The 12,506-nt window shown below is 45.0% G+C and overlaps 1 protein-coding gene across 1 annotated transcript in view; it reads right to left on the bottom strand.

The window, feature by feature from the left end:
- Positions 1 to 12,506, bottom strand: part of CCBE1 (collagen and calcium binding EGF domains 1) — a 272,969-nt gene that overhangs the window by 32,587 nt on the left and 227,876 nt on the right. Inside the window, exons 4-5 of the mRNA XM_011971688.1 lie at positions 8,955 to 9,089; positions 6,237 to 6,389 (exon numbers count right to left, since the gene is read on the bottom strand). Coding sequence (XP_011827078.1) covers positions 6,237 to 6,389; positions 8,955 to 9,089 — 288 coding nt within the window. The remainder of the gene's footprint in view (positions 1 to 6,236; positions 6,390 to 8,954; positions 9,090 to 12,506) is intronic.

The raw sequence follows: 12,506 nt of genomic DNA, 5'->3' as shown, positions 1-12,506 counted from the left end.
ATCTGTCCGTCCATCCATCCATCCATCCATCCAACCATCCATCCATCCATTCATCCTTCCATCCTTCCATCCATCTTCCCATCCATTCCATCTTCCTAACCACTTATCCATCTATCCTTCCATCCTCCCATCCATCCTTCCTTCCTTCCTTCCATCCATCCATCCATCCATCCATCCATCCATCCATCCATCCATCCATCTTCCCATCCATTCCGTCTTCTTAACCACGTATCCATCCATCCGTCCATCCATCCAACCTTCCCTTCCTTCCATCCATCTATGGAGCATCTGCTATTAGCCAGGTCCTGTGTCAGGCACTGAGAATGTAAAATAAGTGAGGATATCCATTTAACAATTTTTCAGTTCATCTTTAAGAATCTAGCCCTGTCGGCAGAGCTGGGCCACCATGAACAAAGTTAAAAGCTCATGTTTCTGTCCACTTCTACTTTTACATACTCAGTTAAATTTTCCAAGTGTTAACATGATTAAGCAATTGGACAGCTTCACGATAAGATAAACCTCTTTACCAGATTCTAGACTATTTCATTTAGATCATGGAATGTTAGAACACATCTTTTGTTCAATCTCTTTTGTAGAAAAGGAGAGTGAGAGCCAGAGAGAGAAAGTAACTTGCCTTAGGTCTTTCAGATTTGCTGTGTGTAGAGACCACAAACTCAACTGGGTCCCAAGTGGCTGTTCTGGAGAGGTGGGTGCATGCAGTGAGCCTGCTATTGGGAATTCTGTTGAGGACACCTGAGAGCTATCTGCTGGCCAGGCTCCAGGGCAGAAGCTCTGCTGAGTGACCTGTTACATGAAAATTCCTGGGCTGTTTTCTGTTCTGTTGTGGAATTATCAGAACACAGAGAACCAAGATTAACATTATCCAGAAGACTTGAAGCTCCTCTGACACAGAAGTACACAGCATGGTAATAAGGAGTGTAGGCGCTGGTGCAGCTGCTGCTACCTAGTACCTTTTAAATTGGACAAGTCATGGTTTCTGTGAATGCCCGTTCTTTGAACGGTAAAAAGGTGACAGCACCTATCACTTGGAGCTGCTACGAGGAGCCAGTGATAAGATACATAGGTTCCCAGAACAGTGCCCAGCTTATGGTAAGAGCTCTATTCATAGCACTCATTGTTATGCTATTTATTGTCGGTATTACTATGATTCAGTTCTCTACAAAATTAGACATGTGGGGTTGGGACCTTATATCACCCTTTCAATAGAGCTCTCGAGGGTTTAAAGATAAACAAGGACTCATACCTTTCGTATATGGAGACCTGGAACATAAAACCTACTCTGATTTGGGGTTCACATACACCTTGCAATTTGTCTACAAAGTCAACATGGAGCTATAAATAATCTCATATATGCTACATTAACAGTTTATTTAGAAATTGGGGTAGATATCGCTGCATGTTTTCAATCCTCTCAACTAATGCTGTGGTCACACCTCTGGGAAAAGCCTGGGGTGTATCGCTTAACACTTTTTCTTCAACTTGTTCAGATTTTAAAGGTGCAATATTATTGATTAGCCACATGGGGGCAAGAAGCTCTAATTTTTCCTGAAGTTGACCAGGACGTCTATCCTAAGCATTAGAAATTGTAACGCCTTAGATATCTTAGAAAAACCAAACAGTGTTCCCGAAATATTTTATATGGGCAGTGCCAGAAATGAACAAAGCATGTTTGTGTTTAAAAGTTGATTGTGCAGATTTGTGCTCTGGCTGTAATGCTCAACCCCGGAGGCACATTACAATCACCTGGGGGGCTTTTAAAATATGAATTCTGCTGCACACCACCGGTCTGGGGACCGCAAGGCAACAGTATCAGCATTTTTAAAAAAAGCTCCCCAGGTAATTGCAAGGTTGAGAACCGCTGATCTATGGATTAGTGGAGCTTGAAAGTAATATGAAACACCTGGCCATCTGACACTGCCCTGTAATAAGTGATGCCAGGGGTCATGGTCACGTTATCAGAAAATAAACAAAAGTTGAAAAATAAAGACTGGCAAGCTAATTACTATGGAGCCAACATTTCCTTAATTTGTCTCCCTATTGAGGCTACAGACTCCCTGGGGTGACTAAACTGGCTCCGGCTACATATTTTCAAAGAGAAAATCAAAGTGACTGAATGTCCATTAGCCAGACGGCTTGTCTCAGAGAGCCCAGAGCCAGTGGATTGCAACCTCTCAAGCCTCAGAGGCAGTCCTGAGGCCAGCCTCCCTTCTCTCCCCCTGGATTCTTAACAACCAGCTGAGGTTGTGTTTGATTTCAAATTCCTCCGATTGTAACAATACAGGCATTAGATAATGCAAAGTTAAAAAGGAAAACCGAGGAGGAAGAGATGATTTCAGATCACATGTGGTTATACTCAATAATCACTCTCAATTCACAAAAAACGACCATAATGAAATAGTGAGCTTACTAATTAGTCCAAAACAGATGAAAATGCTTCCTGGCTTCTGATGTTCTGGAATGTGGGGCTCTTTAGGCCTCTGACATTTCTTATTGCTGAACTGAACGCTTGGATGTTTAATAATTCATCTTTCAGATATTTTGAGGAAAGTCCTCTGCTTAGAAGTTGTTGAGGCTGGGCATGTTTCTAAATCTCAGTACTTAGAGAACTAAGAAATGTAGGCCTGGACCAGGTGCTGTGGCTCACGCCTGTAATCCCAGCACATTGGGAGGTCGAGGCAGGCGGATTGCCTGAGATCGGGAGTTTGAGATCAGCCTGGCCAAGATGGTGAAACCCCGTCTCTACTACAAATACAAAAATTAGCCAGGCGTGGTGGCGCACGTCTGTAATCCCAGCTACTTGGGAGGCTGAGGGATGAGAATCGCTTGAACCTGGGAGGCAGAGGTTGCAGTTAGCAGAGATTGAGCCACTGCACTCCACCCTGAGCAACAGAGGGAGACTCTGTCTCAAATAAATAAATAAATAAATAAATAAATAAAATTAAATAAAAAAATGAGGCCTGCACATGGAATCACAGGGCTTGCATCACTTATGCTAAATCACACCAAATTTTGAAAAATATTTGAAAGGGTGAAAAGGTCTTCAAAGCTCATATAGTTTAACCTTCTCATTTACAGATAAGGAAACTGAGGCCCAGAGACCTGCTCATTATTGCTCAGTTAATACTGAACCAACTTTGGTTCTGTGTTACTTCAAACTCCCAAGCCTAGGAACTTTCCACTGTATCACGGCCATTAAAGAAATGATCCCCTTCCCCACCACCACTGGCCCTTGCTAGGCCACACTGCTGAAGAGGGGAGGCGTTTTTTTTTTTTTTTTTCCTGCCAGAACCATCAAAGCCAGCCCCCACCTTCCCAGCAGTCCAATCTCTCGAATTATGACTTTAATGTTCAGAGCATACAATGGCCTGTCCTTTCTCATAATTTTAATGACGTGTATGAATTGCTTGCCTCTACCCTTCTCTCTACCCTTGAGTTTCTACCCTCAAATATTCCTGGTTACTGGTGTTTGAATTTTGTTTGACTAAAATATAAAATCAAATGCTAGTCCTTTGTGCATAGTTGATAAATTCAGTGGAGACAAATTACTGAAAATCCTGAGCGATTCTTTTAGAAGGGTCCTGCTGGGGAGCATCCTTAGTGCAGTCATATCAGGTTTCCCTTTTAAAGACTATTTGCAATTGCTATATTTGGGGAAGGATGTTGACGGAAAAGAAAGAGGAGAGGATTCCCAGACAAGTGTAATCTTTTTTTTTTTTTTTTTTTTTTTGAGACAGAGTTTTGCTCTTGTTGTCCAGGCCAAGTGCAATGGTGTGATCTTGGCTCACTGCAACCTCCGCCTCCCAGGTTCAAGGGATTCTCCTGCCTTAGCTTCCCGAGTAGCTAGGATTACAGGTGCCTGCCACCACGCCCAGCTAATTTTTTGTATTTTTAGTAGAGATGGGGTTTCACCATGTTGGCCAGGCTGGTCTTGAACTCCTGACCTCCAGTGTTCCGCCTGCCTCAGCCTCCCAAAGTGCTGGGATTATAGGCCTGAGCCACTGTCCCCAGCCAAGTGTCATCTTTTGCAATGCGTTTTGTGTTACAGTAAGGCTCAATGATACAACCAGCAGAATGCTCTTGATTAAACAGGATATCCCTCATTATAGTCACCTGTAACTGTCTCTCAATATGGCAGAATGGAAGGTACTATCCTACTTCTATTCATCAGATGCCATGCAGTCTACAGAAAATCACTTCTCTCTGAACTCTGGCTGCTTCATCTGCTGATATCAACATTCTTGCCTGAAAGTTGACCAGATGGCTTATCATGGCCCCAGAGCTAAGATCTTTGATGCTAAGTTGATATTTTCTAAACTGTTTTTCAGGATACCATCACTTGTGATGTGTTCGTGGGTTTCTTAATAATTTTGGGTGTGATTTGTTCTAGGAACTCCCAAGGAAGGTCCAGACCTAGCCAACAGAGCTCCAGCCACCTTCCCTTCCTGAGGGAAGTAGAGAAGAGCTAAGCCCTAGGCTTAGGGAAGAGGACAGCAGCTTCCTGGGCTACAGGTAGTGGATACAGGAGCTGGTGACTGTGTGGCACCAGCCTCAAGACCTCTAAGTGGCTGAGGGCTTTCTCCCCTGGGAACTGGTTCTGCCAGCCATTGTCAATGGAGTTCGTTTTGCTTCAAAGTTCACCCTGACTAGAAAGGCCCTTGACATTTAGGCTAAAATCCTACATTTTCGTGGCTAGGCTGGCACTGACAACTTGGCAGAGGGACCAGAGTTGCTTCACATATGCATGTAGTGGTATTTTGATGATCAAGGCATTGCCTGAAGCATTGATATTAGTTTAGGGGCTCTCTTTCTCCTTTCTCTTTCTTCTTCTCTCGTTCCTCTTTCCCCATCCCTCCCCTTTTCATCTCTGCCTCGTTCTTCTTTCTTTTTTCCTCTGAACTCAAATAAGGAAATAACCCAACCTTCAGGATGATCATATGCTTGAGTGACCAGACATCTCAGTTGAATGTCGCTGACAGAATGTAAATCAGCTTCTCAGCTCTGCGCTAAAGGCCCAGCTTTTAGAAATTTTCCAACTGCCTGTGGACTGATACTTCTGTGAAACACAAAGACGAACCACTACAAAAATAAGATGTAAAATGCAAGCATAAATTTTTGGATTTAAACAAAATTCCTCTGTCAGATTGATATAAAAATTTCTAAACACTCTCAATTTTTGCTTTTATCCAATTATGAATCTTGCCTGTCCATAGACCATATTTTGAGTAGCATGGATACAGATTGTTACCTTACATGGAGATATTTCATATTTATATTTCAGCCCATTTTCTTTGGGAAAACACAGCGTTTCTGGCCTCTTCTCTGCTCATCTTAGTTTGTCTAAACACATATCTAAGCCTTACTGATTTCTCCAAGAGCGCACCACTTCAGCTTGGTGGAGAGCTTCCTCCAGTACACACCAGCTTACAACCCTTGAGCTAATGGGCATCACTCTTATTCTTTCTCTTTAGAAGTTTGAACCTACATTCTGTTCCCTAGGTCCCATTTACCATTGGTATATATGCCCCTTCCTGTCCACTTGTCCTTTGAGGTACCTGATTGGGCTCTTAAGTAAATATATAAAAAATACGTTACATATATTACATATAACTACATATATATATAAAAACTGCATGATATGGTCTAGCTGTGTCCCCACCCAAATCTCATCTTGAATTATAGCTCCTATAATCCCCATGTGTCACAGGAGGGACCTGGTAGGAGGTAGTTGAATCATGGGGGCAGGTCTTTCCCATGCTGCTCTCATGATCGTGAATAAGTCTCAGAGATCTGATAGTTTATTAATACAAAGGGAAGTTCTCCTGCACATGCTCTCTTGCCTGCTGCCATGTAAGGCGCGCCTTGGCTCCTCCTTTGCCTTCCACCATGATTGTGAGGCCTCCCCAGCCATATGGAACTGTGAGTCTATTAAACCTCTTTTTCTTTATACATTACCCAGTCTTGGGTATGTCTTTATCAGCAGTGTGAGAACAAACTCATACAATAAATAATTGTATATAATTTTATATAGGCACTTGGAAACTTTAGATATTAAACATAATGTGGCATACATTGTATATAAAATTATATAGCATAGAATGATATTTATATATGCAATTCTATATCATATCTATATAACATATAAACCCCCAAGCTAGTTATATATATAATATACAAAAACATGTAATTAGGGAGATATTTAGACTTGCCTTACTTACCAGTGTCATTGGGATATTTGTCTCCTTTGGTACACGTCTTCCCATCATCTTCCTGGATGTAGCCTTCCCGGCACTCGCAGCGGTAGCTGCCCAAGGTATTGATGCAGATGTGGGCACACAGCGTCCCATTGCTGCTGGCACACTCATCAATATCTGGTTTGAACCAAATGTAGAGAATACTCAGTTTCTGAGAATTCACTTCTAATACAACAGGTGACATTGGGCTTGGCCTCTCTGTTAATAACAACAAAGGACACTTGGGCCGACGTTGATCAGAGAAGCCTGGAATAAAGCAGGGAGCTAGAAATGTAGGCCATCCGTAAAAACAGCACTTTTGGCCAAGTGGCCATTGTTACAGGCTGATTAGTGATGGGGTTCCTGGCTGTGGCTCTGCCACTCCCAAGACATGTGGCTTAGACTGCTAGCCTTCAGATCTCACTTACAGAACAATGACAATGAAGCCTGCCCTAAACACTTCACAGGGCTACTTAGAAATGAAAATGAGATCACCAGTGGCAACACTCACTTAGAGAAGAAAACATTACAGAGATGATTTTTTGTGAGTGCCCTACTGTGCTGAGGATTTTAAAGTTTCCCTTTATGGTGTAGGTTCCAAACAGCATGATGGTGACCCACAGGTCACTTAGGAATGGTCCCTTCCCAGTTAAAAGCCATGATGGCACCTGGGAAAAGATACTTCTAATAAAAGAAAATAGTCATAATGGGTCTAATGGAAAGAGTCTTCCCCAGAAAATGTCTGCCTCATCAGGAACTCAGACAGACCCCTCATGGGCTGTGGAAATGAACCATGGGACCACCAAACAAGTCCCCACGAAGAGCCCATGTTAACTACGCACATCATGGACTTGCTCCCCTGCTGCATGGTGGAAACAAAAACGTTTCCCACCACGAGGACAGCGGGAGGCCCAACTCCATTTCCTGTTCACTGGTTAAAGACACTGGGTAGCAGTGGGTGGGAACCGTGGCATGCAGCCCCAGACTGTGCACATGTGCTGGGCAGACAGACGCCAGCGCTGAACTTGAGGATGGCAACAACTTCCCAGCCACTCCCTGCACAAGCTGCCAGTGACCCAGTCCCTGTATATGCTGAGGGGAGGGTGGTCATCTGGACGCTCCCCTGGCAGTACCGACTAGGTCATCTGTGGACTGGATGTTGCAGCTGCATCCTCCTCTGCAATTCCTCAGGCTTGCTGCCTTTCCCCAGGTGTCCTAAACCTACATGTGATGCTGCCTGTACTGCCCAGAGAGAGGAGATTAAGCTGATATCAGAGATAGAAATAGAACTCTTAGTAGAAGGCAAGTTCTGCTGGTACCCAAGCCCCCAAGCAAAAAGAACAGGGGCTGGGTGTGGTGGCTCATGCCTGTAATCCCAGTGCTTTGAGGGGCCAAGACAGGAGGCTGAGTCCAGGAGTTCCAGACCAGTCTGGGCAGCATAGTAAAATCCCATCTCTATAAAATAGGAACAAAATTAGCTGGGTGTAGTGGTGCATGCCTATAGCCCCAGCTACTCAGGAGGCTCAGGCGGGAGGATCGCAGGAGCATGGGAGGTCGAGGCTGCAGTGAGCCAAGATCATACCACTGCACTCCAGCCTGGGCAAGAGTGAGCCCTGTCTCAAAAATAAATACATAAAGAATAGGGTTCAGGAGCTGCTATAAACTGAAGTAAGACCCTTGTGCCTGGGACCTGAGCCTCACGGAATGGCCTGTGCCTCTCTCTATAGGAGAGGCCAGAGATCCCTGCTCCATTCCCTTGGGAGTCACAATCCCATTCTCTGGCATTGTGGGGCACCATTCCCACATGCTGACAGGGAGAAACCAGAGGACCTACAGTTGGAACTTCTCAGAAATGGTGCTCCCTAGAGCCCCTGCTAGGCTAGAGAAAGAGGGATGCTCATGACAGCTGGTTTATTTTCCATGTAGTCTCTGCAGTCTCTGCAGTTCATCCTCCAGCTGATTCTTAAATCTCATCATGCCTATGAATCATTAGAGGCATTGGTGTAAATATGCATGTGTGGACCCACTCTCAGAGTCGTGATTCACTAGGTGTGGAGAAAAGGCCAGGATTTTTTTTTTTTTTCCTAAACCAGGACCCCAGATGTTTCTCAGGTTAGCTATGAACTGACCACACTTTCAGACACATAGTTCCAGAGGAAAAGGAGCCATAAAGCTGCCTTAGAACCTCAAGGAATGCACGGCTGGGACAGCCAGTTCGTGAGGGCGACAGTAAACAGGCTGGTGCCGTGGATGGCGCAGGCTCTGCTCAGCTGCAGCCCAGGTGGCTGGCTTCGGCTCCCTCCGACTTCCTCCCAACCTGTCTGCCATATGGCTACTTCCTTTTATCCCCAATCATCTTCTAAGAGAATGTTTATTCTTGTTTGTTCTGTCTGCGTTTTTACGTTTCTGACCACTTATACTCTGTTTTACATTATTCCAGTTTATATTTGGGCGTGTTCCCCTTCTCCTGCTCTTATGTCTCACTGCCAATTAGGACCTCACTGGTACCAGATCCCGGAAGAATTTCTGGGGCCTAGTTGGTTTTAGTAATTGTGATGAAGGGCAGTGATAAGCTATCCCTAGGATAATATCAAACACAACTTCATCCAACAAGTACGAGAACTGAAGGGTCCAACCAAGGACAGAACCATCTGAACAAGGCACATGTTCAGAAGCTGGAAACAAAGCACATTCCCAACACACCCAGACAGTATGGCTTCTCCCGCTTCCGGTGTCTCTCCCGGTCATATCGGTATCCCGGATAACAAGTACACAGCACTCGGCCAAAGTTGTCTGTGCATTGCTGTTCACAGGGAGCCTCGGCACAAACGTCGTAATCTGAAAAAGCAAAGTGAGAGCTCACGTCAACCACAGGAGGAGGCGGGGTAACCTGGCCCTGGCCTGGAAAGGACTTTCTGGGCTGGGCTCAAGGGCACGTGTGAAGTGTGGACAGATACACTTAGAGAGACAGGAACTCTTTCGGGCTGTGGGGCACCTTCTTAGAGTACTGCAATGGGTAACATGCATGGCATCACATCACTCGTGATTTTCCCCCTAGGTCGCCTCATCATCCTTTAGTCTTTGTCACTATCCAGAGAGAAAAGACTCTTAAGAGGGCCAGACTCTGTGGATTCCCTCGGGGGTGGGGTGCTGTTTTGTCTTGTTCATCAACTGCTGTAGAGGCAGGGGACTCCACCCAGTAGAACACTAAACAAAGGCCAGCTGGGGTGACAGGCGTTGGCGTCATCATATGGGAGGAAGGGCTGGAAGTCAGGCAGGCTCGGAGAGGTAGGAAGGGGACTTTGTGTATACATGTCTGGACTCATGCTGCTAAAACCTGAGACTGGGTAATTTACAAAGGAAAGAGGTTTAATTGGCTCACAGTTCCACACATCTGGGGAGGCATCACAATCATGGCTGAAGGTAAATGAGGAGCAAAGTTGCTTCTTACATGGCAGCAGGCAAGGGAGTGTGTTCAGGGGAGCTCCCCATCAGATCTTGTGAGACTTATTCACTAACATGAGAACACCATGGGAAAGACCCGCCCCCATGATTCAATTACATCCCACCAGGTCCTTCCCATGACACGTGGGAATTATGGGAGCTACAATTCAAGATGAGATTTGGGTGGGGACACAGCCAAACCATATCACTGTGTAACAGAAATGTGCATGACTTATAAGAGAGCCGATGCTTATATGTGTATATCGTATAAGTGTGCATCCTAGGGGGTTGATCTCTCATGCTGAGAAGGGATTAGGTGAGTTCGAATGGTTAGAGGTCTCTTTCCAGCCCTCAGCCTGTGCAAACTGAGGTGGATACACTGCTACTCATAAATAATTCGGGCATCTGCTCCTCTCAGTTCCCAGGAACTGATATGTAATGAGCCTCTGAAGGGACTTTGGCTCTAATTCAGTAGCTCAGGCACAACACTGACTCCCAGGCGAGAGCCAGCACCTCATTAATCCTTTGCACTATCTCCTCCAGGTGCTGACAGATAAACTATCCTTGGACACCGAGTGAGTCTGGCTTTGCTCCACCACATATGAAGGTGAACGGGTGGGCTGTCAGCTCCTGATGCAGGGAGGGTTTGTGTGACAAGTATTGTGCCATTCTCACAATGACCTGGAAAGCTGCCCTTGTAAAATACTCCTTCCCATGATTGTGATTTCAGGCCTGCTTTGCCTGTATGGTGTTCTGACCAACCCTGCAGACTGTCTCTAGCTACACATTTCCTCCACTTGGCATCACCTCTAGGCAGCCAAGGTTCTGTGCTCTTTATGTTAGAGAGCATGATCCTGGCATAACTGGCTGTGAGCTTCCCTGTTGGCTATTGCCACCATTCTGCAGCAGCTGGGAAGGGGAAGGAGGAGGCAGAGAGGCTGTCAAAGTGTTTGAGTTGATCATGGTGCCTAACAAGGCAGTTCCCTGTCTCTCCTACCCTTCCTGCTTCCCTGAGGAACCACTTCCAACTCTTCCAGCTGATTCTTTCTACACTCACTTCTGCATCTCTAAATAGCGGACTGCATTGCTTCTTTATTTTTATTTTAAATCCTCTCTAATGACTTCCAGTAACAGAGGAGATGCACTGAATTTTTTTATGGCCTCCTGTCCCCTGCAGTCATACCTGTAACTTTCTATTCCCTCCATCTGGCCAATATAGTTATGATGAAATTTTGATGTGATAATCTTTAGTATTTGTACCATAATGACAACATAAAAGCTATTCTTTGCTGAACCTGGAAGTATGCTTGAATTACTTGTACCTTCTTGAAGATCTTTTTATCTTCTCTGGAATTAAAAGAATTATCTTGTATATTTTTGGGGTGCCCGTTACTGAACTTTCTCTCTTAGCTTCAATCACCCACCTTCTTCTTCTATGGGCTACTTTGTGACTTGGGCTCTGGAGTCTACATTCCTTTGTCAGCTGCCAACCTCTTAGTTTCTGACAGTGACACACATAGAGACACAGACAGAAACAGGGAGGCTGGAAGAGGAAGAAGGGATATCTGCCTTTTTCTGTTTTGCTTCCTGAGATTCCTATTCATGAAAGCCTAATATCAGCCTTTCTCTTCCATCCCACTAGCAGATTGTTTCAATAGCAGCTGCAAGCCGGGCATGGTGGCATGTGCCACCTCCGGAGGTTGAGGTGAGAGGCTGGCTTGAGGCCAGGAGTTCAAGACCAGCCTGGGCAACATAGTGAGATCCTGTGTCTACCAAAAAGAATACAGTGGCAGCAAAATCCAGCTTGAATTTTTTCTAACACTTGCAAAAATCAGCCTCACTGTATCCCATTTCAGAGACATCAGCACCAGCCAGCCATCTGGTAGCCCCGCCTCCGAGGTCTGGGTCCCAGATCTACTAGTAACTTCCTCTAGGTTCTGAGAAATAGGGCTTGCTAGTCAGTACCTCTTCCTCACAGTTCTGGGTCCTCCCAACTTCTAAGTTTTCACTGGGTCAGTATCTTCTCTTTGTTTCCCTAGCCTGGAGGTGGTAGCTGCTTCCTGCAGTTGTTACCTCAATGATACTTAGTTTTCCTTTTGCATTTTTGGTTCTCAATTACTAGTTAGCAGTTCTTCATATTAATTGCTTTCTGTTAAATAAGTGGCGAAGACTCTGTTTCTGGACAACTTCAATCTACATATTCACAGAGATCCCCTCAATTTTGCAAATCTCTTCTTTTAGACATTTTTTCAAATTAATCTCAACTTGCTCTAATTAGGACTCTGTAGGTCTGCTGCATGGCAGCTACTACTCTTGGTCTTGAACTCCTCAAGTAATCCTCTTGTCTCAGCCTCCCAAAGTGCTGGGATTACCAGTACCGCACCCAGCCTGTAGCTGCATCCAGGAATGTGCATTCACCACGAACCTATGGATGCCCTTCACCTCCCTCTCTCTTGTGTTGGAGTCTTGTTTCCTGGATCCCACATGTATTAGTCTGTTCTCACACTGCTAATAAAGACATACCTGAGACTGAATAATTTATAAAGGAAAGAGGTTTAACTGACTTACAGATCCACGTGGCTGGAGAGCCTTACAATCATGGAAGAAGGCAAATGAGCAAAGTCATGTCTTACATGGTGGCAGACAAGAGAGAGCTTGTGCATGGGAACTCTCATTTATAAAACCATCAGATCTTGTGAGACTTATTCACTACCATGAGAACAGTATGGGGGAAACTGCCCCATGATTCAATTATCTCCACCTGGCCCTGCCCTTGACACGTGGGGATTATTACAATTCAATGTCAGATTT

The sequence above is a fragment of the Mandrillus leucophaeus genome, unplaced genomic scaffold (genome assembly GCF_000951045.1).
Source record: "Mandrillus leucophaeus isolate KB7577 unplaced genomic scaffold, Mleu.le_1.0 Scaffold124, whole genome shotgun sequence".
In the NCBI taxonomy this organism is placed as follows: Eukaryota; Metazoa; Chordata; class Mammalia; order Primates; family Cercopithecidae; genus Mandrillus; species Mandrillus leucophaeus.
The sequence above is the reverse complement of the archived record's forward strand: the minus strand, read 5'-3'. Positions and strand labels throughout refer to the sequence as shown.